This window comes from Pogoniulus pusillus, chromosome 23 (assembly GCF_015220805.1).
Source record: "Pogoniulus pusillus isolate bPogPus1 chromosome 23, bPogPus1.pri, whole genome shotgun sequence".
NCBI lineage: Eukaryota > Metazoa > Chordata > Aves > Piciformes > Lybiidae > Pogoniulus > Pogoniulus pusillus.
This window is the reverse complement of record NC_087286.1, coordinates 9,760,383-9,787,318: the sequence shown is the minus strand read 5'-3', so window position 1 is coordinate 9,787,318 and position 26,936 is coordinate 9,760,383. Positions and strand designations below refer to the sequence as shown.

The 26,936-nt window shown below is 46.6% G+C and overlaps 1 protein-coding gene across 4 annotated transcripts in view; it reads right to left on the bottom strand.

The window, feature by feature from the left end:
* NEBL (nebulette) overlaps nt 1-26,936 on the bottom strand; it is a 274,767-nt gene that overhangs the window by 18,444 nt on the left and 229,387 nt on the right. For 2 of the 4 annotated variants that reach the window (XM_064162529.1, XM_064162530.1), the window contains one exon: nt 9,514-9,685. In XM_064162529.1, coding sequence (XP_064018599.1) covers nt 9,514-9,685 — 172 coding nt within the window. Of the gene's footprint in view, nt 1-2,357; nt 2,487-3,662; nt 3,756-9,513; nt 9,686-10,788; nt 10,894-13,228; nt 13,323-16,746; nt 16,839-17,889; nt 17,983-21,646; nt 21,740-26,936 lie in introns of all 4 variants that reach the window. The other 2 variants (XM_064162531.1, XM_064162528.1) reach the window with 2 other exon arrangements.

The window sequence follows — 26,936 nt, the reverse complement described above, 5'->3', positions numbered from 1 at the left end:
TTTCTTAGGCTTGTCCCAAATTACTTCTCCTTGGCATTTATTCTTCCTCTGCAGTGGGAACTGTCTGCAAGTGCTCAAACCCTTGCTAACCAGCAGGGTCAAAAGCATAAACAATACCTTGCTAAAGTATGTTGATCTTGGCAAGGATCAGTTCCACACATCACCACAACAATAGGTTTAAATAGAGACACAAATGCAGTCTTGCTTGTGCCAAAACAACTGGGAAAATGAAGCCCATTTCCAATTCCCAGGATGGGAAGTAATAGAAAATATCTGTTCAGAATTAAACCAAGCTGACAAAGCAATGCTGAAATGGCCTGGAGTAGAGCCAAGAAAAGATCAGAACAGACCTAGAGAGGCAGTGTGCACTGGACTGGGAAGCCCACTTCACATCATCACAGGAGGAGACATAAAAAACAGCATGATGTGCATCATCTATTAAAGGAGTTGGGCAGAGAGTTCAACTATCAGCTGGAGACAGACAGAGATGACACCAGGGATGGCAGGTCCTCAGTCTGAGCAGTTTTTTCCTCACCTGTTTTACAGCAGAGCTCCTTGTATGTATTTATACAGCACCTGACACAAATTAGACTCTCTAAACACTGCCCACTGGAATAGAAGCATACAATAGAATCACAGAATCATTTCGGTTGGAAAAGGCCTCTAAGATCATCGAGTTCAATCATTCTCTCCCTCTGTCGAGGCTGGGGCTAAACCATGTCCCTCAGCACCACATCTCTGCCTCTTTCAAACACCTCCAGGGATGGGGATTCAACCGTCTCTATTAGGATCCTAGTCCAGTAGTTGAGAACCCTTTCAGGGAAGAAGTTTCTTCTAATCTCCAACCTAAACCTCGTCTGGGACAACATGAGACCATTTCCTCCCATCCCTGTTACTAGACACAAGAGACCAACATCCACCTGGCTGCAATCTCCTTTCAGGGAGTTGTAGAGAGCAATGAAGTCTCCCCTCAGCCTCTTTTTCTCCAGACTAAGCAACCTCAGGTGTCTCAGCTGCTCCTCACCACATCTGTTCTCCAAACCCTTCAACAGCTTTGTGGTCTTTCTCTAGACCAGCTCCAGCACCTTTCCTGGAGTGAAGTCCCTAAGACTGAACTCAGTACTCAAGGTGTGACCTCAGCTATGCTGACTACAGAGGCACAATCACTGCCCTGGTCCTGCAGGCCACACTATTGCTGGTTCAGGATGGGATGCTGGTCACCTTCTTGGCCACCTGGGCACCTCAATAAAAATAAATATCATTATATGCTTGATTTGCCTACTGAACAGCACAAGGTGATTTCTTTCTTTGTTTTCAGCTCAGAGGCATGTTTTTGTTTCAGCTCTATTGTGCCTTCCAAGAGGGAAAAAACCCAGAAAGATTAAAGCACATATAAAAAAAGAGAAGAACAAAAAAAACACCCAAACCGAAACCCAACCCTGACTCACACAGCATCACAGAATGTCAGGGGCTGGAAGGGACCTCTAAAGCTCATCCAGTCCAACCCCACTGCAGAGCAGGATAACTTAGAGCAGATCACACAGGAACATGTCCAGGAAGGAGTTGAATATCTCCAGAGAGGGAGACTCCACAACCCCCTTGGGCAGCCTGTTCCAGTGCTCTGTCAGTCTCACAGGGAAAAAATTCCTCCTCACCTTTCCATGGAACTTCCTATGCCTCAATTGCCCCTTGTGCTGTCATTGGGGATCACCCAGCAGAGCCTGGCTCCAGCCTCCTGGCACTTACCCTTTACATCTTTATAACCATTGATGAGGTCACCTCTCAGTCTCCTCCTCTCCCAGCAGCACAGCCCCAGGTCCCTCAAGCTCTCCTCGTAACAGAGCTGTTCCATTCCCTTCAGCATCTCTGTGGCTCTGTGCTGGACTCTCCCAAGCAGTTTTACGTCCCTCTTGAACTGGGGGGCCCAGAACTGCACACAGTACTCCAGATGTGGTCTCAACAGGGCAGAGTAGAGAGAGGAGAACCTCCCTTGACCTACTAACCACAGCCCTTCTAATACACCTCAGAGTGGTACTGGCCCTCCTGCCACCAGAGCACACTGTTGGCTCACGGTCAACCTCCCATCAATTAGGATCCCAACACACAGCACACCTTCAGAGTTAGCAGAGCTTTGGACTGCCAGGGTTAGCAAAATGGTGAAAGGGAACACAGGCAAAAGCCACCTTTGCATGCAAGAAACTCTGCACTCGTGAGGTTCTGGTTTGCTGCTCTAAGCAGCCACGCAATAACTTGCAGAGTTTCTACTGCTTTGTGACTCCCCAGGGCTCAACAGAGGCCTGTCAGGTCTCAACACGTTGTGATGGTGCTGTTAGTGAAAAGGAGGGGAACAGGGGTACCTGCTTCATCAGATGGCCTGGTTACCTCACTGCAGTAAGAAAAGGTTGGGTTGGTGTCAGAGCCATCTGATTTATAGTCTCCCAGACTGGTGGAATGCAAATACTGCTTGCTGTAGCGGCTTGCTCTTTCTACAAAAGTAGGAAGGAAATGTCACAGTAAATGGATGACAGAAGAGCAAAAGAGGAGCAACAGCAAAGACCCCAGCACTGCTAACTGAGCTCCATCCACTGATAGCATCAAAACTAGGGAAAAGTGAACTGCTCCCAGTTTGGTACCCATCTAGAGCACCGTGAGTTCAAAAGGTTGCTCCCAAATGCGATGCAAGTCCTGCTTTGGAAGAGTAGCGGAAATGGAATGCAGGATTGAGATGCTGGGGGAAAAAATGGGATGAACATAAACCACGTGGACATTTCCAGTGATAAAACAAAGTGTTGCTTCACCCATTCCAGAGTGAGGAGACCCTACAATAGGCTGCCCAGGGAGGCAGTGGATGTCTCCTCCCTGGGAGGATGTTCAAGGTCAGGTTGAATGAGGCCTTGAGCAGCCAAGTCTAAGTTGAGAGGTGTCCCTGCCCGCAGCAGGGAGGCTGGAGGAAATGATCTCTGAGGTCTCTTCCAACCTAAGCCATTCTATCATTCTATGATTCTATCCCCAAAAGTTCCAAAGTTTTAAAAATCATATATATGGCATCCAACAGAATATTTAAAGCTGCACCTTTAGTCTCAAAGAAAACACAAGTGCAAAATTCAAAATAAACAACTGGGGGGGGGAGAAAAAACAATCCAAAGCCTTGTGGAGCCAAAACACTGCTGCCTGTTAGTCCAGGAGAGACCTTTTCCATCTAGCCTTGAATTTTTAACTCCTTGGAGTTGCAAACAGTAACACAAGGCACAATGTCACGAGCCACAGATGGAAGCAGTGCATGGAAGAAAAAACAGCTTCATAAATATCTTTTTGTAGTCTCAGTGAGGTGCAGCTACTTGAAAATTCTACTTATAGTAAGGCTAAAGTAGGTCAAAGGGACTACTTCAGTGACAACTTGTAAGTTGGTATGAATAACTGTTGTTTAGGGTAAGATTTATTCTGTTGTTACTTATCTGTGCACGTGATTGCAGCTGAAGTTTCCTATAAAACACTGCTTTTAAAACACTGAAGTGATATAGATGGATATACATATACAGAGATAGATGAAAACATACTTATAAAGCATATGGCTGGCACATTGACCTGAAAATTTACTGTCTCAATTTAGTTTCACACATATGAAAAGCTGAACTGGGGAAAAGTCAGGATATAAGCAGTACCAGAAAGCATATGCAGACTCCTAGACTGAATATTGTCCTCCAGAGGATCAATGTCGAAGATGGAGCCAGGATCTGTGCGCCAAACTTTAAGGTCTTTTCCCAAAGCACAGAAATGATGAGACAGACAAACAACAAAGGGAGGAAAAGCATGAAAGGAATGAGTTTCAACAATCAGCAACCAATGTCAGCTAGAAATTAACTAAAAGATGTAGATGTTCACCCAAAAGGGCCAGACAGCACTAGTTTTCTGTTTAAAAGAACTCAGTGCATTGGTTTTAAGCACTGTCTTCTTTTTAAAGCACTGATTTTAAGGACCCTTTTTCCTCCCAGTTTCTGTTTTCCTTCTCTGAACACGTTCATGATGTCTTCTTAAGTCTAAATAAATGGAAACAAATTAAATACCACATACCAGAGCTCTTTTCCTTTAGCAGAACCCAAAGCAGAAGAGCCACAAGATTATTTCCCACACACACATCCTTACTCCATGAAGATGCTGCAGTCTATATTCTTAGAGCTGACAGCTTACATCTCTGCAGATGACAAAGGCACTACAGTAGAGCTTAGGTCGGCCTAAGAAGCAGTTCATCCTATCCAAAATAAGCTTCCACCTGTTACTCTAATCATAAAAACTCCACAGTAGTCACCTTTCTTAGTTAATAGCCAAAGAAAAGGGAGTAGGATTGTACATTTTGATGTGGAAATCTACATGTTAGACATCTACAGCTGGGTACAATGAAGTTCCTTCTTGATCTTCGTTACTAATTCCCTTTGCCTTCCAAATATCTCCATTTCCTGGGACACAGACTCACTGTTGATCCACCACCCCACTACCAAAAAGCATTTCTGGAATGCAGCAGTGACAATCAGGATGCTTTTCAGCTGTAATTCACACAACGTTATTAATACCTCTTGAATTCACAGGTCTGAAGTGGATATTGAAAGAAAAAAGAAGAGTTCAACAAAGGTAATTACATTCATAGCCAAGTTTAGGGCACAATCACAGCAGCAAAGTGAACACAGATTTACCATGATTTCAACAAACAATTACAGTTGTGTAAGAGAAGGCTAAAGACAGAAGCAGCTCAGAGGGAAATTCTTGATCTATTCACATCAACCTAACATATGTAATACATATGTGCTACATCTAAATAGAAAAGAATCATTTTACCTCCCCAGACCAACTCAAAATCAAACCTTGGTGCTATGTACAACCAGTCCAAGCCCAAATGTACCAGATCACACCTTTTTACTGCTCCTTGGGCAGACCTACCTGCAAGATTTACTCAAGCAGTCTTCCCACTTGGGTCTTTTTCTTGGTTTTAGTGGTACCAAGGTAAATAATGCAGTAGTAGGTAAAGTAAGGACTGTGGGGACCCCAAATATGTCATATTTCAAGTGATTAGCACCCTGGAGGCAATGGAAAGGACAGGGCTAACAAAATAAATCCCATGGCTTCAGAACAGAAACACAGAATCACCTGGGTTAGAAGGGATCTCTAAAAGTCATCCAGCCCAAACCCCCCTACAGTCAGCAGCGATATCCTCAAGTAGATCAGGTTGCCCAGAGCTCTGTTAAGCTTCACCTTGGATATCTCCAGGGATGGGACCTCAACCACTTCCCTGGGCAACCTGTTCCAGTGCTCAACCACCCTCAAAGTAAAGAACTTGTTCCTCACATCCAATGTCAATCTGCTCTGCTCTAGTTTGAACCCACTGCCCTCGTCCTGTCCTTGCAGGCCTTTGCAAGCAGTCTATCTGCAGCCTTCTTGTAGTCACCTTTGGGTACTGGAAGGTGGCAATTAGGTGTTCCTTGAGCCACCTCTTTTCCAGGCTGAACACCCCCACCTCTCCCAGTCTGTCCTTGTAGCAGAGCTGCTCCAACCCTCTAATCATTTTCATTGCCTCCTCTGGACCTGCTCCATCAGGTCCATATCCTTCCTGTGTTGAGCGCTCCAGAGCTGGACACAGCACTCCAGTGAGGTCTCAGCAGAGCAGAGGGGCAGGATTACCTCTATGGATCTGCTGGTTATGCTTTTTTTGATGCAGCCCAGGATGTGTGTACATTCTGTGTTACCTTCTGCAGCTTCCACAAGGGGAGGCACAGTGCAAGCTCCCTTTTAACAAGATGAGTCAAAGGCAAGGCAAAATCTTCTGGTAAAGGGTGTGCTGATCCTAATGGTGATACCTTATGCAGCTACACAAAGCATGGACAGGCATGAGAGAGCGGAGGGACAACGGCAGAACACCCAACTTCTTGCTCTTTGAGCATGCCTTACCAAGTGAAAACATAGTAAACCCTGTGGAGGAGGACTTGGGGGTGCAAAGCTGAGCATGAGCTGGCACTGTGCTCTCCCATCCCAGAGCCATCTGTGTCCTGGACTGATTGCCAACAGTATGGGCAGCAGGGGCAGGGAGAGGATTCTGTCCCTCTGCTGTGATCTGCTGAGACCTCCCCTGCAGTGCTGGGGCCAGCTCTGGAGCCCTCACCACAGCAGAGAGTTGGACCTGTTGGAGCAGCACCTGAGGTCACAGGAACGAAACACTTCTACAAAGAAAGACTGAAAGAGCTGGGTTTGGCCTGGAGAAGGGATGGCTGCAAGGAGACTTTATTATACCATTTTGATACTTAAAGGGGCATATAAGAAAGATGGGGACAGCCTTTTTAGCAGGGTCTGTTACTACAGGACAAGGTATGATGGTCTAAAACAAAATGAAGGAAGGTTCTGACCAGATGGAAGGATTAAATTTTTACAGTGAGGGTGGTGAAGCACAGGCCCAAGCTGCCCAGAGAGTTGGAGAAGTCTCAGCCCTGGAAATACTCCAGGTCATGGTTATATGAGGGTTGGGGGTCAAGAGAGAGTGTACAAACTCTTCTCAGTTGTGCCCTGGGATAGGACAAGGGGCAATGGATGTAAAGTATAGCACAGAAAGTTCCACCTCAACATGAGGAAGAACTTCTTTACTGTAAGGGTCATAGAGTATTGGAACAGGCTGCCCAGAGAGGTTGTGGAGCTCCCTCTCTGGGGACTTTCAAGCCCTGCCTGGATGTGTTCCCGTGCAACCTGCACTAGATTCTATGATCCTGCTCTGGCAGGGGGGTTGGATTTGATGATCTGTGGAGGTCCCTTCCAACCCCTAACATCCTGTGATGCTGTGAGTTTCTGTGGGTCTGCAATTCTATTTTGTTCCTAGCTGCCAAGGACATTCCAAGAGCAGGAAGCTTTCTACTTCCTTTTAAACAAGCAGATACTATAATAGCATCTGGCTCTGAAAAGGCATCAGCTGGAATATCCCAGAGTGTTAGGCTTACAGGTTTGCCATGGCCTATTTCCTTTTGAAGAGCTGCCCTAGATCTGCTGTTTGGCAGGCACGGGGAGCTGCATGCTGTGTTTTGATACTGGAGTATCCAAGGTGGAGTATTTTAAGGTATTTCTGTCAGTATTTCAGTCTGTTACAGCTCAAGAATTTACCTCAGAGATGTTAGTCCTGCTTGTGACAGCAAGCCTGCAGCTGCTGAACACAGACTTGCACTCATGACCCTCACGCAGGGCTCTGGGACTCGTGCGGTGCCGTGCAGGGGGAGGTTTGAAGTCCACATGAAATAGCACACTGCAAACTATTAAACTGCAGTTTGGCAGCTTTTGTCTGTCTCTCTTTGGCTGCACCACCTGCAAGTGAGTTCAAGTGCTTGGGTCCATACATACAATGAACTTCTGAAGGAGTTGCTGCCCTTGATTCAGAACGTGTGACCCTCTGAGACTTACATGGGCTTAAAAGCTTCCATCTGTGCCTTCCCCACTCACCTCTGAGTGACACAAGGCTGTAGCTAGAGGCATGTAAAAGGTGGTTATAGAAAAGGAAAGAAATAGACTTCTTCATGTGCAAGAGACTCATTCAGAGCCTTAGAGGCAAAAACTGAAGAAGCATCTGCCAGGAATGATAGAAACAGAGTTAACCTTGCTTTAGGCAGGAGCATGGACTGCAGGACCCCTTGCTAAGTCCATCTGACCTGTAATTTCTCTGATATCTGAGAGGCAGACTTGAAGTCAGCCCTGTCTACTGTTACTACGTATGGAGGATTTGAGAGTGCTGTCTCAGCTTGTTGTCCCATATGCAGAACCTCTGGGCTCTGCACTGTTGTAAAGCACAGGAAAACAGAAAAAGGGCAGACCAAAATAGTCACAGAATGTCAGGGGCTGGAGGGGACCTTGAAAGCTCATCCAAGTCAAACCCCACTGCCAGAGCAGCATCACCTAGAGCAGATCACACAGGAACTCATCCCGGCAGGTCTTGAATTCATCTCCACAGAGGGAGACTCCACAACCCCCCTGGGCAGCCTGTTCCAGGGTTCTGTCACCCTCACCAGGAAAAAAATTCCTCCTCATGTTTCCATAGAACTTCCTAGGCCTCAGCTTCCACCCATTGGCCCTTGTGCTGTCATTGGGCATCACCCAGCAGAGCCTGGCTCCAGCCTCCTGGCACTCACCTTTACATCTTTATCAACATTGATGAGGTCACCTCTCAGTCTCCTCCTCTCCCAGCAGCACAGCCCCAGCTCACTCAGGCTCTCCTCGTAACAGAGATGTTCCATTCCCTCCATCATCTTTGCAGCTCTGCACTGGACTCTCTCAAGCAGTTCTCCAAGATCCTTATTGAACTGAAGGGCCCAGAACTGGACACTGTACTCCAGATGTGGCCTCAGAAGGGAAGAGTAGTGGGGCAGGAGAATCTCTTTTGACCCACTAACCACAGCCCTTCTAATCCACTCCAGTGTGGCATTGTCCTTCCTGGTCACCAGAGCACATTGCTGGCTCATGGTCAACCTCCCATCCACTAGGACCCCCATGGCCTTTTACCCTTCACTGCTCTCCTGCAGGTCAGTCCCCAGCTTATACTGACCCATGGGTTCTTTCCCAGGTGCAAGACTCTACCCCTGTTAACTTGATTGAATTTCTCCCTGCCCACCCCCCTTACCAGCAACTCTCAGGCTACCATTCCCTTTGCCACAGCAGACTTGCTAACTTGTAAGAGATTTCAAATACCCATTTTGATTTTGAAATAGTGTTTACTACAAACACCCCAAGTGACATCTCAAAGCAATACTCTGTCTTGACATACAAAACCGATCTGTGTTCTACCTTCTGAACACCTGGGCTTATCTCGGACTGCTTTTGAGAGCATTGCTTCTGAATGCTGGTGGTTGGCTTACCAGACATCTAATGAGTTATGAATTGATGAGGGGACAGAGTCTCCTCAGCAAGTTTGCTGATGATACCAAACTGGAGGCTTGGCTGAGAAACCTGGAGGCTGTGCAGCCATTCAGTGAGACTTGGACAGGCTGAGAGCTGGGCAGACAGGAACCTAATGAGGTTCAAAAGGGTAAAGTGCAGAGTCCTGCACTTGGGAAGGAACAATAAACTGCACCAGTACAGGCTGGCAGGGACAGGGATCTACTTGAAGGAGTCCAAGGGAGGGCTATGAAGATGCTGAAGGGGCTGGAGCACTGCTCTGTGAGGAGAGGCTGAGAGACCTGGGGCTTGATGGTCTGCAGAAGAGAAGACTTAGAGAGGATCTAAGCAATGTTTATAAATATCTGAGGGCTGGAGTCAAGAGGGAGGGGACAAACTCTTCTCAGTTGTGCCCTGGCATAGGACAAAGGGTAATGGGTATGAACTAGAGCACAGGAAGTTGCACCTCAACACGAGGAAGATCTTCTTGAGTGTTCGACACAAGTTCCATAGCGAGAAAAGAGTGAGAATGGAGTTGGAGAGTACAATGGAGATCTCTGCCTCACACATTGGCTTTCCACTTCCCCACAGCGTCCTCAACAGCAGCAGCATTTACCAACTTACCAACAATGATTCCAGGTCTCCTATCCATCTCCACGATGTGTGGGTGCACCCCTTTGTACGCCGCATCGCTCACGATCTGGGTGTTCTTCCGCACTCGCTCTGTGATGGGATCATCAACCACTGGGGTGAAGCCTCTGCCCCTTGTCTTCTCAAAATCCTCATGGTATTTGACCTGGGAAAACAAGAGGAATCACGTTTTCCCCCGAGCTGCAGCTGACAGCAGGCAGTTATTCTACACAAGAATAGACATGTGATTGGTCTCTGAGGCATGTATGTTCTTTGGGGTTGGCACCACAGTAGAATTGGCACACCCATGAGACAGGCTGGCTGCCCAGCTCAGTCTTTTCTACCTCCTTGACTTGATTTCTTGATGTTTTCTTATCATTTCTCCATTTGTTTTCCATTGCTGCTGAACTAGGCATTAACAGAAGCAGCAAAGCACCACCTTACAGTTACACAGAACAAGAAAAGCCCTCAGGAAGTGATCTGGTCCATCTCCTCCTTCTCGAAGACAAGATAGCTCTCTACTGGTGTAGACAACTATATCTGTCAGTACAAAAATCTCACAGCAGCAGCAGATCTAAAGAAGTCTCTCAGTACACTGATGTGCTCAGTTTCATACAAAAGCTATCCTTTGGCTCTTTTATCATGTGCCAGCTGGCTTTAAACACAGGATTTGAGAATGACTTGCAGTTGCTGTGAGCAGCCTGCTTTCAAAATAAACAGATTCATTAGTTTTAAAGCACGTGAGGGTAGAAAATGTTATATAACCAAGTGCTGGAGCAAAACCAGGATTAGTAAGAGGTATTATAAGCAGTATCCCCAACTCTACATCTTCATTTTTCAGTTTTAATCACCAAAGAATTAAATTGCCAAACGTTCTCACACACAAGCACCTGCACACAAACCAACTCACTGCAAGAGCAAAAATCACTCAGAAACCAGGGACGTGCACAGCACAAGGTGAAGTGTGTCACCTAATCCAGCCAAACGTGAGGGGTTTGCTGCTTTTGGAAGCAAAGGAACAACAACAAAAAGCAAACAAACAAAAAGAACAGGCATTTACCCCTCAGAAAACTGTTTATTAGTATTTTGAACAGGTTCATTACAGCCATATGCAATTAGCAAATGCTCCCTCAACAGGCATAAGAAAATATCCCTTCCATACTCAAGCAGAGAGTTTCCTCAGTTACCTATGTTAATAGGAGCCAAACTCCAGTGGAAGTCAAGTGTCATTCCTTAGTACACTCTAGTTACAGGAAGAAAGCACCCTACCATTGAGATGTTGTTTTGGGTCTCTCTGACATGCCTGAGCTCAGGTGTGTCTAGGAGCACACTACGTCTACCTTTCATCTGCCTCTGATCGCTGCTGTACTTGACCTGCAAAACAGCAACAACAGCACATGGGGTTTGGTCACAGCAGGAATCACACAGTGAGAACCACACCAAGCAGTTGTAGCCTTCCCAAACCACAGGGTCCAACAGGTTGAAAGAGTCCAGCACAGAGCCACAAAGATGATTAAGGGAATGGAGCATCTCCTTTACGAGGAAAGGCTAAGGGAGCAGGGCCTCTTTAGCTTGGAGAAGAAGAGGCAGAGAGGTGATCTCATGGATGTTTATAAAGATGTGAAGGGTGATTGGCAGGAGGATGGAGCCAGGTTCTGCTCAGAGATGCCCTAATGGGTACAAGGTGGAGCATGGAAGGTTTCATGCAAACATCAGGAAAAACATTTTCCCTGTGAGGGTGACAAAACACTGCAACAGGGCTGCCCAGGGAGTTGCGGAGTCTCCTCCTCTGGAGACATTCAAAACCCACCTGGAGGTGTTACTGTGTGACCTACTCTAGGTGAGCCTGGCCTGGCAAGGGGGGTTGGACTTGATATTTGGAGGTCCTTTCCCACCCCTAATGTTCTCTGATTTTGTGATTCCTTAAACTCACTTCCTAGTGATAAAGGTGACCTAATATATCGACAAGGGACTTTTATTCTACCTATCACTTACTCAAAACACAGCATTTACCTGTGAGCCTCTGCCTCATGGCTGCTTAAATGACTTAAGTGAAATAATTAATCAACTGAAAAATAAGACAAATAATAAGAAAACACCACTGTGACATAAACATCCCTAAGACATGTTTGATGGGCTGATAACAAGGTACCTTCTTACTGTCCAGGAAAAATATATATCCTGCCCCAGTCTGCTTCCAGGCTGGGATCACAGAATCTACCTGGTTGGAAGAGACCTTCAAGCTCATTCAGTTCAACCTTCGACCCAGCACTGAAGGCTCAGCACTAAACCATGTCCCTAAGCACCAGCTCCACAGGCTGCTTGAACACCACCAGGGATGAGGACTCCAGCGCTGCCCTGGGCAGATCATTCCAATGTCTGAGAACCCATTCAGTGCAGAAATATTTCCTAAAAGCCAGCCTGAACCTGCCCTGGGGCAGCTTGGAACTATTTCCCCTGCTCCTGTCACTGTCACAAGGAAGACACTGTCCCCCTCCTGGCTGCAGCCTCCTTCCAGGGAGTTATGAAGGGCAATAAGGTCTCCCCTCAGTTGAGAGGTGTTCCTGCTCATGGTGGTGGTGTAGGTCCCTTCCAAGCTAAGCTATCTTATGATTCTCTTCTGCTACCTTGAGATGTGGCTTTGCATGAAATCTGCTCTATTTCTTATCTGATTCTCTTCTCATTGATGTTGTTTCTGTGCTGAGGACACAAACTGTCATGGCAAAGCCTGCTCCTTTACTTCTCCATTCTGGTTTGTCTTCTTCCTTGCTTCTTATTAGAACTGCCTGCCACTTTTGACACCATCAGGCTTAAAATTTAAAAAAATTATATAATAGATATTATCATAAAAGCCAATAGAAATATAGTCTTTTACTCTCCAGTGTTTAGTAACAGGATCTATTTAGGACTACTCAGCTCTAGCATATGTGGCATGTTATGGAGCAGAATGGGGTACTGCATGGTTCCAATGCCTTGAACCATAACAAAGAATGATCTTTGCACCACAGTTCAATTCTTCTTTCCTTTGTTCTTGACTGAAGTTTACTCCTGCAATCTAGCAATCAAAACAAGAGCCAAAGATTCTGGAGAGAATGACTGATTTCCACTGACTCTTCCCTTTGAAAAGTATTAGCACCAGCAAAATCACCTGTGCAAGAATAAGCAGACAAGTCTGAATAGTTTCACTGCCCACCTGTAGTAAAGGGCCAGGGGTTGTTCAGTCTGGAGAAGAGAAGGCTCCAGAGAGACCTGATCACCACCTTCCAGTACCTGAAAGGAGCCTTCAAGAAGGCTGCAGAGGGACTATTTCCAAAGACCTGCAGTGCCAGGACAAATGGCAGTGCTTCAAAATGAGAGTAGAGCAGATTCAGATTGGATGCTAGGAACAAGTTCTTAGCTGTGGGGGTGAATGAGAACTGGAACGGGTTGCCCAGGGAGGTGCCCAGGGTGAAGATATTCAAGGTGAGGGTCGACAGAGCTATGAATGACCTGATCTAGTTGAAGACATCCCTGCTGACTGCAGAGGAGGTCAGACTGGATGACCTTTAGAGGTCACTTCCAGCCTGGGTGCTTCTGTGATTAAAAAGATGAAATGTAGTGAGTGCTGTTGGATTCATTTGATCCCTCAGACATAAATGGAAAAGCACATCCTTGCTCCAGTCCTACCAAGACTGCAAACCTTAAAGACCAAAAGATCCAAACCACTTGCCGAGCTGATGTTGTCTTGATTCTTCTTGACTCTTTCCATCTCAGGAGTGCTGCTGACAGCAGTAGCTTTGCCAAGCTGCTCTCTGTAGTGAACCTGTTGTTGAACAGAATAACAGGGTGCAGACTATTTCAGCTAAAGCAATATCACATCCTATTACGTTAAAAGGTATGATTGGAAAGGTCTAAGAAACAACTGAAAAGCTCAAAGGCATTTGAAGTTTATTAAAGCTTACAACGTTTGATCTTTCTCTTCTTAATGCATTTGTGTAGATATATATGCACACATCATCTTGACATTCATCATGCTGCTCTCTGGCAGCATAGAGAAGTGTATTTGGAATAGGGGAAGCCACAAATAACACAGGCAAGCAAAAGAGGTAAAAATCATTTCAACAGTGCCCACTGTAAATGTAGATTTGTCCTTATTCCACAAGGATACTCTCCATGTTCTAAATTTTATACTTCATAGGATCATGGAATTGTTTTGGTTCTAAAAGACCTCTAAAATCACTGAGTCCAACCATCAGCCTAACACCACCATGGCCATGAAACCATGTCCCAAAGTGCCATGGCCACACCTCTCTTGAACACCTCCAGGGTTGGTGGATCCACCAGCTCCCTGGGCAGCCTGTTCCAGTCCCTGACCACTGCTGCAGCAGCAATGAATTTTTCCTAATCTACAACCAAAACCTCTGCTGGCACAATTTCAGGCCACTTCCTCTCATTCTATCACCTGACCCTAGGGAGAAGAGACCAACACCCACCTCACTCCAACCTCTTTTCAGGCAGTTGCAGAGAGCAATGAGGTCTTCCCTCAGCCTCCTCTTCTTGAGACCTGACACCCCCAGCTCCCTCAGCTGCTCCTCCCCAGCCTTGTTCTCCAGACCCTTCACCAGCTTTATCATCCTTCTCTGGACACCCTCCAGCACCTCCATGTCCTTATTAGAGTAAGGGGGGCAAAACTAACCCCAGTATTCAAGGCACAGCCTCAGCAGCGCTGAAGACATACATTCAAAGGTGATAAAAGACAGGGAGATTCAACTACCTCCCTGGGCAGCCTGTTCCAGTGGCTAGGAACCCTTTTGGGGAAGAAAATTCTTCTGATATCCAACCTAAACCTTCCCTGGGGCAACTTGAGGCCATTTTGTCCCATCCTATGACTTGTTACTATGGATGAAGACCAACACCCACCTGGCCCTAACAGAATCACAGAAACATCCAGGTTGGCAAAGCCCCTCAGGATCACTAAGTCCAACCTAGAACCCTACTCTACAGAAATCACCTTAAACTATGTCCCTGAGCACCACATCCAAACGACCCTTAAACACATCCAGGGTGGTTGACTCAACCACCTCCCTGGGAAGCTCATTCTAGTGCCTGAAACCTCCTTTCAGGCAGTTGTAGAGAGCCAGAAGGTCTCCTCTCGACTTCCTTTTCCCCAGGCTAAACAGCCCAAGTTCCCTCAGATGCTCTTCACACTCACAGAATGGTTCAGGTTGGAAGGTGTCTCAAAGATCATCTAGTTCCAAACCCCTGCCATAGGCAGGGACACACAATACCTGTATTTATGCCAACCCATATAGTTTTAAGTTAAACATTTCTATACAAACCTTTAATTTATGTGTTTATTTAAATAAACTCTTGGGTTGATGTGATAAGGATGACTGTGCTGATACACTATGCTCACAACTCTGCAGAGCACTGTGCCATTAACATATATATTGTTCAAGCAATTGCCTTCCCACCCAGCACAGCTTTGCTCTGCCCACATCAACATATTCCAGCTGAAAAAAAAAATTAGCCTCTTATAAAAGGGCTGGCAGTGGATTGAATCTTGCCAACTGACATTTCTAAAGATAAATGCATTATGCAAGAAGCAACATCTCTAGAAATATCTGAACTCAAAGAATCTTTGCCCAAAGCCAATGCAGTGACTTGAAAGAGAATTCTCATTTTCCCCAGAGAACTGAATTTCCCAATGAAATCTGCAAAGGACAAGAACTGGCAACAGGTAAAACAGTGACATGAGTGAGACAAAGACAGAAAGTGACTTGAGTCACTCAGGAACACAGGTTGGTTTGGACAGTGTGCATCTAGAAGTGAGAGACGTATCAACTAAAAATCCAGCAATAAACAGCACCCACTTCAGTAAGAAGGCAAATGGTAACTCTAAATCAGGTGGCAGAAAACACCCCAGGGGAACCTGCAGCTCTTTGTAGCCCTGTGAAACACAGCTGCTGCTGGCTGCTCCCAATGGTTGGGCTCTCACTGGCTCATTAATGGGACAAGTGCCAGGCTCTGCACTTTGGCCACAACGACCCCATGCAGCACTACAGGCTGGGGACAGAGTGGCTGGAGAGCAGCCAGGCAGAGAGGGACCTGGGGGTACTGGTTGACAGCTGAACATGAGCCAGCAGTGTACCCAGATGGCCAAGAATACCAATGGCATCCTGGCCTGGATCAGGAGCAGTGTGGCCAGCAGGACCAGGAAGGTCCTTCTGCCTGTACTCAGCACTGGTTGGGCCACACCTTGAGTCCTCTGTCCAGTTCTGGGCTCCTCAATTCAAGAGAGATCTTGACGTGCTGGAAGGTGTCCACAAGGGGGTGACAAAGCTGGTGAGGGGCCTGGAGCACAGCCCTGTGAGGAGAGGCTGAGGCAGCTGGGGGTGTGCAGCCTGCAGAAGAAGAGGCTCAGGGCAGACCTCATTGCTCTCTACAGCTACCTGAAGGGAGGTTGTAGCCAGGTGGGGTTGGTCTCTTCCGCCAGGCAACCAGCAACAGAACAAGAGGACATAGCCTCAAGTTGTGCTAGGGCAGGTTCAGGCTGGATGTTAGGAAGCTGTTGCCAGAGAGAGTGATTGGCATTGGATTGGCTGCCTCGGGAGGTGAAGTAGTCCCCATTGCTGGAGGTGTTCAAAAGGAGACTGGATGAGGCACTTGGTGCCATGGTTTGGTATTAACTAAAGGTGTGAGGTTGGACTTGATGATCTTGAAAGTCTTTTCCAACCTGATTAATTCTGATTCTGATTCATAGCTTCAGTACTGCAGGAAGGCAGCAGTGTGCTCCAAAAACCTTCACCTTCTTCCCTGTGCTCCTCCAGGAGTATGGCTTTCTAGTGGTTATGCCAGCCAGTAAATACTGAAGGCTCCCAAAGGAACCAGAAAGAGACAGAAGAGCTGGGATTAGAGTACAATTGCAGCCATAATTTTCCAAAGTAAAGTTTAAATAGGATGTTCTGTTACCAAAGAAGAATAAATGCATAAATGTCTACATTTCCTGCAGTTATCCCAAACAGAGAGTACTATTTACAAACATTGCAGCCATATCTTCAATTCATCTGCCATTTCCCAACCCAAAAAATGCCTTTTCACTACTGCTTCCTAAAAGAGAGTGGTCATATAATTCTATCACTGAGCCACCATCTGACTAAAGAAAGGGCTCAGCTTCTGGAGCCAGAGCTCTGTATTCATCCTCTACACCCAAATACTTCACAAAGGATTAAACAAGAGCAACTTCCCATGCTGACATTCTCTTGATTCCTCTTGACTCTCTCAATCTCCGGGGTGATGCTCATGGGTGTGGCTTTGCAGAGCTGCTCTTTGTACTGAACCTAGCAAACAGTGGCAGAAGGTATCACACAGAGGCTCCTGAGGAGCAGAAATCTCACAGTGTGTTAAGACATCGTTAAAGGGCCAGTGTACTAGGATAGAAAACACCATGCAGAAACCAGCCCTGTGGAAAAGGACTTGGGGGTGCTGGACAGGAGCAGGCAGTGTGAGCTTGCAGCAGAGAAAGCCGATGGCAGCCTGGGCTGCATCCAAAGATGCATTGCCAGCAGATGGAGAGAGGGGATCCTGCCTCTCTGCTCTGCTGAGACCTCATCCGGAGTAGTGCACCAGCTCTGGAGCCCTCAAGACAGGAACGCATGGACCTGATGGAGCAGGTTCAGAGGAGGACACAAAGATGATTGGGGGTTGGAGCAGCTCTGCTACAAGAACAGGCTGAGGGAGCTGGGGGTATTCAGCCTGGAGAAGAGAAGGCTGCAGGGACACCTAATAGCAGCCTTCCAGTACATGAAGGGGGCTATCAGAAGGCTGCAGAGAGACTGCTTGCAAATGCCTGCAGGGACAGGACAAGGGCAATGGCTGCAAACTAGAGCAGAGCAGATTAAGACTGGATGTGAGGAACAAGTTCTTTACTTTGAGGGTGGGTTGAGCACTGGAACAGGTTGCCCAGGAAGGTGATTGAGGTTGAAGCCCCACTCATGGACATATTCAAAGCTCTAAGCAACCTGGTCCAGTTGAGGATGTCCCTGCTGACTGCAGGTTGGGGGAGGGTGTTGGACTAGATGATCTTTGGAGGTCCCTTCTAGTCCAGACCATTCCATGTTCCTACAGCTTCCTAAACACCCACATCCTTCTGCACTGTGCTTCATACTCACCTTCCTGCAGGTCTTCTACATCGGACAAGGACAACTGATACTTCAACAGGAATACTTCACCCTCGTTACGTTAATCAAAGTGCAAGACAAAGGAGCTATCATTGATTAGTCTTTGTGGACAAATAGGAACTAGCACAAACCACCATGGCCATATGCAGTGATGAACAAAGAGGTGGAACACGGCAGAGAGAAGTGTGTAAGCAGGGAAAACAAGGCACACATTGCTTATATTCTTCTGGTTCTCCTTGACTCTCCTTAGTTCTGGTGGATCAGAAATAGTTGTGGCTTGCTGAATTTCTTCCTTGTATTTAATCTGCACAATAAACATTACAAAACATTAGCAATTTTATGATACAGGCACTCAAACACAACAAACACTTTGTGCTCCCTCCCTCCACACAGATAAACCAAGATTACCAACACTATTGGCCTGACAAGGAGAAGTTTCCTTTCATTTCTGATGCAGGCTGCTAGGATCTTGCTTGATACATCTCAGAAGGCAGTGCCTATAAGAAGCCCAGTATCCTAAAACTTACCCACCTGAGTCAGAATGCCTCAGAATGTCTACTGCTAGAGTTTTAGTCAGCTTCACAGTGTTGACTGACATATCACAGGGGTTCCCTCATGCATTTCACACAACAAGACTACATGTAAAATACTCTCTTGTGTGTCCCTCAATATTAACTCTTTCTTTTACTTTTTAATCCTCAGTTATTTGGAACAGCTCTGCTCAGATTCATTTACAATCCATGGTTCTGATGTTAAGCTTTTAAAGTTCTGTGAGATCTTGACGCCAGCTGTCTAAAGAGGCTGCTTCTTCCAAACCAGGCATCATAACAGGGGAGAAATGCCCCACTCCCTTGGCTGGCACCCCCTTGGTTTCTAGGATTTGGAAAGAGACTGTTCTGACTTTGTCTCCAGTGTGCCATCTGGGAGAACATGGTCACTTTCAGAACATGATGCAAGGGACTTTCAGGCCACAAAAACTGTCTAAGGGATGGAGCACCTCTGCTAGGATGACAGCCTGTGAGAGTTGGAGCTCTTCAGCCTGGAGAAGAGAAGGCTCCAGGAAGACCTGGTGGTGGCCTTTCTGTACTTGAAGGGGTGCTATAAGAAACATAGGGGCACACTTTGCAGCAGAGAACAAAGGGTGGTGGTTTTAAACCAAAAGAAGGAAGATTTAGACTAGATACAAGGAAGACATTTTACAACGAGGGTGCTGAAACACTGGTCCAAGTTGCCCAGAGATGTGGTAGAAGTCCTAACTCAGAAAACTTCCAGGTCAGGTTTGGGGCTCTGAGCAACCTAATCTAGTTGAAAATTTCATAGCTTGCATCAAGATGAAAGAGACCCTCAAAGGCCATCCTGTGCAACCCCCCTGTAGTCAGCATGGACACCTCCAACTACATCAGGCTGCCCAGGGACACATTGAGTCTGAATGTCCCCAGGGACAGGGCCTCAACAACATCTCTGGGAACCTGTTCCAGTACTCATTGTGCAGACTTCCTCCTGATGTCCAGCCCATATTTCCCCTGCTCCAGTCTCAAACCAGCGCCCCTCATCCTATCCCCATAGGCCCTTCTAAACAGTTCCTCCCCAGCCTGCATGTAGGTCCTCTTCAGCTATTAAAACATAGCTCTATGGTCTCCTTGGAGCCTTCTCTTCTCCAGACTGAACAATCTCAATTCTCTTAGCCTGCCCCCATAGCAGAGGGTCTCCAGGCCTGTGATCATCTTTATGGTCCTCCTCTGGACCAGCAAGTCCATCTTTTTCTTGTGTTGGAGGCCCCACAGCTGGACAGAGGATCCCAGGTACTCAGTGCAGTGGGGGTGGATCAAACAACCTCTAAAGGTCATTCCGACCCAAACCATCTTCTGACTGTGACTTTCTGTCACTTTGGTACAGTACAGTGCTTTTTCTTTTGGCTTGGTATTCTGAGATGTTTTGCACTGCAGATGTGCTTCACATTCCACACTTTCATTGAGCTCAGCAAATAGTTTTAGAGCTGTCCTAACTCCTTCTGGCTAAATTCAAAGATATGTGTAAAATGTTTCAATCTAATGGAGCCAAAATTGGTGTAATTTACCCTCCCCTTTGGGACTCCTGTAAATGACACAATATAATTTTCCTCTTACTGACATATAATCCCAAACTTTCTTGCACATTGCCTTTCAGTTTTACATTCAATAAGTATTATACAGGACTTAAGTGATCTCAACTGCACTCCATGTAATAAAACAGCTCTTGTGCAGTATAAATTCTACAGGCAGACCAGCAAGGCAATGGCCCTGCTACTTACACCACACCCCTAAAGAACTTATGCCTTTGGTAGTTCTCTTGACACACTTTTGCTCAGGTGTGTTGGGAATCATAGAATCATTAAGGCTGGAAAAGACCTCAACTCCAACCTTCTCCCCAGCACTTCCATGGGCATTAAACCACGCCCTGAAGTGCCACAACTATTCATTTTTTTTAACAGCTCCAGGGATGGTGTCACCAAGTCACCAGCACATTGATCCATCTTCCATTCTATCCTCTTCACCACTGTTTAGGATTTCTAAAACACTCTTTTTTTTTTCCCATTTTACTTTAAAAAAGTGAAAATTGAGAAAAAGCATTACAGGACAACAGAATGGGAGGGGCTGGGAATGATCTCTGGAGCTCACTAAGTGCAACTCCTCAGCTACAGGAAGACCGTCTAGAGCAGGTTGCACAGGACAGTGCAGTTCTGAATGACTGCAGAGATGGAGATTCCACCATCTCTCTGGGCAGTCTGTTCCAGTGCTCTACCACTCTCAAAGTAAAGCTCCTCATCATGTTTAGATGGAATGTCCTACGTTCAAGTCTGTCACTGGGCATCACTGAAAAAAGGCTGGCCCTGTTCTTCTGACATCCACCCTTAAAGGGTAGTGTTTGTAAGCATTGACAAGATCAGGGATTAGAGTGAGATTACTTCTAATAACCTCTCTGTGTGTGCTGTGTGTCTAAAGAAATGTTTGTGGTAGCTGGAAATCAAATAGGTAAGAGGAGATCAGAGTTTTGCTTCGGGAACACAAACACAATCCTGGCTAAAAACACCCAGAGCAACCTGAGAGAGGATCTTCTCAGTACTGATCAACACCTAAGCGGTGGGGGGCAAGAGGATGCGGCTGGGCTCTTGTCAAGTAGTGCCCAGTACTAGCACAAGGGACAATGGACCAAAGCAGAACACAGAAAGTTTCACTTAAACATAAGGGAAACTTCTCTGCTGTGAGGGTTCTGGAGCCCTGGGGCAGGCTGCCCAGAGAAGTTGTGGAAGTCTCCTTCTCTGAAGACTCCAAAACTCATCTGGATTTGTTCCTGTGCAACCTGACCTGAATGACCCTGCTTCAGCAAGGGGCTTGGACTGGATGCTATTTTCAGGTCCTTTCAAGCCAGGATTCTGTGATCTCCCTTTTTTTTTTGTGTGTGTGTGATGATATTTTCCTAAATTGCAATTTACAACTGCTGCTCACTCTGCCAGATCAGGAAATGCATTTCACATTTCTCATTCTTGAAAGACAAAAGTCTGCCCTCAAATGTTTAGGTCATAGTTCTACCTGGTTTTCTTGATGCTCCAGTTGTGGATGCTCCCTCCCTGGAGATGTTTGAGGCCAGGCTGGATGAGGCCTTGAGCAACTTGTTCTAGTGAGAGGTGTCCCTGCCTGCAGCAGGGGGTTGGAACTGGATGATCCTTGAGGTCCCTTCCAGCCTAAACCATTCTATGTTTCTATGACCACGTCAAAGGCCTTGCACAAGTCCAGACAGGTCACATCCACAGGATGTCCCTTATCTAGCGACTGAACCACAATGGAGAAAAATGGAGCTCTACATCCCAAAGCCAGTGCAGTAGTACATGAATGAGAAGTGAGATAGGAAAATGTAGGATTTTGGGTCAAAAAGACAGAAACAGAAATGTGCCCACTGAGATGAGAGTAATTCAGGTGAACAGCTCTTACCGAACTGATGTTCTGCTGATTCTTCCTTACTCTTTCCATCTCTGGAGTCTCTCTCACAGCTGTGCCAGCTCCTACTTCCTTCTTGTAAAACACCTTCATTTCCCCAAAAGAAAAAGTAATCATGAGACTGTTGGCAGTGCAACTCCAAGTTCTCCTACACAGGCTGGGCCATTTTCCAAGCTCCAAAGTGGCCTGATGATAAATCTTGGGAAGAGAACAAATCTTTCCATTTTCCATACATCAGACCAACTATCAGCAACTGCAGTAACATTCTCTTTGTTTTCAACTGTAACCCACTTCAACTATTAGAGGCCTTTAGACTCACCCCAGATATTTGCTAAGTGTTTGTAAGGGCAGTTGGGACTTTGGAAGCAATCTCACAGTCCAGCTTTATGCTGGAGGATCTTGTTCACTTCAGTGACTTTGAACATGCAGGTCCATGCAAGATTGGAATTGCTTTTTTCATCTTCAGATCTTCAACTACTCTGAGAAGTGAACCATCCTTTCTAATTTAGCTACCTAGAAACTTGACAGATCCATGACAAAATAACCAGCCTAAGTTACAATCCCAGGCATGCAAGTTTTTGATTTCTGGGTTCAAACCATAAAGCTGAGGATTGCAGCTAAGCCCAGTTCACTTCTGAAAAGATACTCGGGCATCACAGAATGGGTTAGGTTGGAAGGGACATAAGAGATCATCTACTCCAATTTCATGGCAGGGACATCACTCAGCTAAACTTGGTTGCTCGAAGCCACACCCAACTCAGCCTTAAATGCTTCCAGGGAGAATATCCACAACCACTCTGGGTAACCCATTCCAGAGTCTCACCACCCTCACACTGAAGAACTTCTTGCTGAGATCCAGTCTAACCCTGCTCTCACCTAGAATCACACAGAAACATTCAAGTTGGAAAAGCCTCTCAGGATCACCAAGTCTAATCAATCACAGGATCACAGAATTAACCAGGTTGGAAAAGATCTTCGAGATCATCCAGTCCAACCTATCACCTAACTCTTCTAATTAACTAAACCATGGCACTAAGTGCCTCATCCAGCCTCCTCTTAAACACCTCCAGGGATGGGGACTCCTCCACCTCCCTGGGCAGCCCATTCCAATGCCAATCACTCTCTCTGACAAAAACTTCCTCCTAACATCCAGCCTAGACCTGCCCTGGCACAGCTTAAGGCTATGTCCTCTTGTCCTGTCACTGGGTGCCTGGCAGAAGAGACCAACCCCACCTGGCTACAGCCTCCCTTCAGGTAGTTGTAGACAGCAATGAGGTCTGCCCTGAGCCTCCTCTTCTGCAGGCTGCACACCCCCAGCTCCCTCAGCCTCTCCTCACAGGGCTGTGTTCCAGGCCCCTCACCAGCTTTGTCGCCCTCCTGTGGACACCTTCCTGTATCTCAACATCCCTCTTGAATTGAGGAGCCCAGAACTGGACACAGCACTCAAGGTGTGGCCTGAACAGTGCTGAGTGCATGGGAAGAATAACCTCCCTTGTCCTGCTGGCCACACTGTTCCTGATCCAGGCCAGGATGCCATTGGCTCTCCTGGCCACCTGGGCACACTACTGGCACATGTTCAGCTGTCAACCAGTACCCTCAGATCCCTCTCTGCCTGGCTGCTCTCCAGCCACTCTGTCCCCAGCCTGTAGTGCTGCATGGAGTTGTTGTAGCCAAAGTGCTTGGTACTTTGCTTTGTTAACTCATGGCATCGGACTGTGCCCATGTACCCAGCCTGTCCAGGTCCCTCTGCAAAAAGAAGAGACCAATCCCCACCTCACTCTTGGAGCATCAGTTCAGAAGTTTGATTTGAGTATTTGGTGTCACAGCCATTGCCCACTAAGCATTTCCAGGCTGGTAGCATGAAAACAAAACTGACCTTGGGAGTCCGTAAAATAAATCTTTAGCCCTTGGCTTTTCTGCTTTTATTAAACCAAGATTTACTTTACTTTATTTTTTTTCCCTCTCCTCTCAATAAACCTTAAATAACAACACATAATTCTTGATGTATTTCTTCTACTTCCCTGAAGTTCTTTGTAAGCTAGAGTGGCCAATACTGCCAACCATTCCAGAGGAGAGTGAATTATTTGTGCCCATAACTCCCACTTTTAAATATTCAGAAAACTTTCCCCGCTTTAGAATTTTGTTTTCCCATGTGAGAACTGAGGCAGCTTATGAATAAGAACTTGGAAATTCTTCTGCACCAATATTTCAGTACCAAGCAGAAAGATTTACATAGTGGACTGAGCTAAAATATACTTCTCTCTCCTCTAGCAGGGAGGGAGCGGTGAAAAACGTTGGAGCAGGGAATTTTTCTATGAAAGAGATGACTGTGCAGTAAATATCTCATAGTAAATCAGCTGCCAAATGAACCAGGGAGTTAAAAGCACCACTGATCTTATCTGCAGAGCTAGCCACATTTTTTGTCCCTTAAGGCAGGGAAATACTTGAGACAAAATCCAGAAATCAGAAGCCTATTAGAGGTCATTCATATTTATTCTTTTTAATATTACAGCTGCTCCCAGCTATGTCTTAACTGAGTGAAAAAAAGTAACTTACCTTTACAGATCAGGTTACTCTCTCGGTGAATGTGGGGAAGGATGTGGATGTAGTCTACCTATACTTTAGCAAGGCCTTGACAGCGTCTGCCACAAAAAGCTCTTGGCTTGGACAGATTCACTTTGATATGGGTCAGGAACTGGCTGGAGGGCCAGGCTCAGAGAGTGGTGGTGAATGGTGCCACATCCAGCTGGCAGCTGTCATTAGTGGTGTTCCCCAAGGATTAGTGTTGGGCCTGGGCCTGTTCAGTACCTTTATTGATGATCTGGAGCAGGAGATTGGCTCCAGCATCTGTAAGTTTGCAGATGACACCAAGCTAGGAGCAGGTGTGGATCTCTTGGAGAGTAGGAGAGCCCTGCAGAGGGACCTAGACAAGCTGGATAGGTGGGCAGAGGCCAATGGGATGAGATTTAACAAGGCTAAGTGCAAGAATCTGCACTTTGGCCACAACAACTCCATGCAGCACTACAGGCTGGGGACAGAGTGGCTGGAGAGCAGCCAGGCAGAGAGGGACCTGGGGGTGCTGGTAGACAGTAGCTGAACATGAGCCAGCAGTGTGCCCAGGTGGCCAAGAGAGCCAATGGCATCCTGGCCTGGATCAGGAACCGTGTGACCAGCAGGACAAGGGAGGTTATTCTTCCCGTGCACTCAGCACTGGTCAGGCCACACCTTGAGTGCTGTGTCCAGTTCTGGGCTCCTCAATTCAAGAGAGATGTTCAGGTGCTGGAAGGTGTCCACAAGAGGGCGACAAAGCTGGTGAGGGGCCTGGAGCACAGCCCTGTGAGGAGAGGCTGAGGGAGCTGGGGGTGTGCAGCCTGCAGAAGAGGAGGCTCAGGGCAGACCTCATTGCTGTCTGCAGCTACCTGAAGGGAGGCTGTAGCCAGGTGGGGTTGGGCTCTTCTGCCAGGCACCCAGTGACAGGACAAGAGGGCACAGCCTGAAGCTGTGCCAGGGCAGGTCTAGGCTGGATGTTAGGAGGAAGTTGTTGCCAGAGAGAGTGATTGGCATTGGAATGGGCTGCCCAGGGAGGTGGAGGAGTTGCCGTCCCTGGAGGTGTGCAAGAAAAGATTGGACGTGGCACTTAGTGCCATGGTCTAGTGATTAAATAGGGCTGGGTGATAGGTTGGACTGGATGAGCTTGGAAGTCTCTTCCAACCTGGTTGATTCTATGAGTCTAAATTGCACAGACTGCTGAAAGACCAAGAGAAAAAAAGCTAATTCAGTCTCAGCTCTAAAGAGCTTCCCTGCATTTGGAGGATGCACTTCAGAAGCATAAAGAGGATGATCACACAATAAAGCAAAGACAAATCCCCTCCAAGACAAAATATTGGTACTGCACATTATCTGGCACACTACCAAAGGGCAGAGTTGCCAGGCCTGGCACTGAAAGCACAAGGCTGACTTGCAGAGCTGAAAGGGGTTCAGATGGGTCAGAGGCTTGCCAGGGCTTGCTTAATTTGTGGAAGATTATGGGCCTGGTATCAACAGAGTCCAAACTGCCCTGGACTCAATCAAAAGCTACCAAAGACTAGAGCAGAGAGCAAAGCAGCTCATGAGATAGAATCATAGAATCATTTCCCTTTTAAAATCATTCAGTCCAACCATTTTCCAACTCTACCAAGGCTGGGATTAAACCACATCCCTCAGCACCACATCTCTGCCTCTCTGGAACATCTTCAGCAGTGGCAAACCAATCACCTCCCTGGGCAGCTGGATCCTCAAGTCCAGCCTATGACCTAACACCAGCATCAGCTAAAACATGGCACCAAGTGCCACATCCAACCTTTGCTTAAAGACCTCCAGCACAGTCCATTCCAGTGCCTAATCAGCCTTTCCATGAGGAAGTGCTTCATAATACCCAACCTAACCCTCCCCTGGAGCAGCTTCAGGCCATGCCCTCTTGTCCTGTCACAAGTTGCCTGGGACCAGAGCTTGATCTCCACCTGACTATGGATTTTCTTCAGGTAGTTGTAGAGTGTGATAAGGTCCTCTCTAAGTCTCCTTTTCACCAGACTGGGGCAACTTGAGCCATCAGCCTCCTGATGCTGACTTGGATCCTCTCTGTTACACAGTTTTGGTGTAGCATCTCAGGCTGCCTGTGGCATGAGATGTGGTGCTAAGCACTGTCACACTGTGCACCATTGCACCATTCAAAACCAAGTGGCCAAAGATGATGACAAACAAAACTGGGACCTGTGGGCCTGTCAAAACCTATTTAAAAAGCTATAGCTTTCAGCTGCTTTTGTCTGAAGGAAGGAGCAGAGAATGGCTGGAAGATGTCGCAGGAGAGAAGGGTTCCTAGAGCAGCTTCAGAGACATTCCTTATCTCTTCCTTTGTAGGCTCTTATTCCACTGTGAAGCTGGAATGATGTCAAATAGCTGCAGGTTAACATCTCTGAAGGAAACTAATAGAGCTTGTACTTGTGTGGACTTGGAGAAGCTGAGAACGTCTCTGAAGAGCAAGATCTGTGTCAGATAATACTAAAATATTAAAGTAAGTTCAATTCCTGACTGGCTTTATTAGTATTACTTAGTCTGCCATAATAAGCCAGTTACTACCTGCACAGACTTTGGTTCCAGAGGCTCCCGTCTACTCCTCCTCTCTTCTCTGTTAAATTACAGCCAGAGCCCAAAAAGGAACTGGAAGTGAATGCAATCCAAACTGGGCAGTTTTAGAGATCTAAGCTCCTATTTTATAGAATCATAGAGTTGTTTAGGTTGGAAAAGA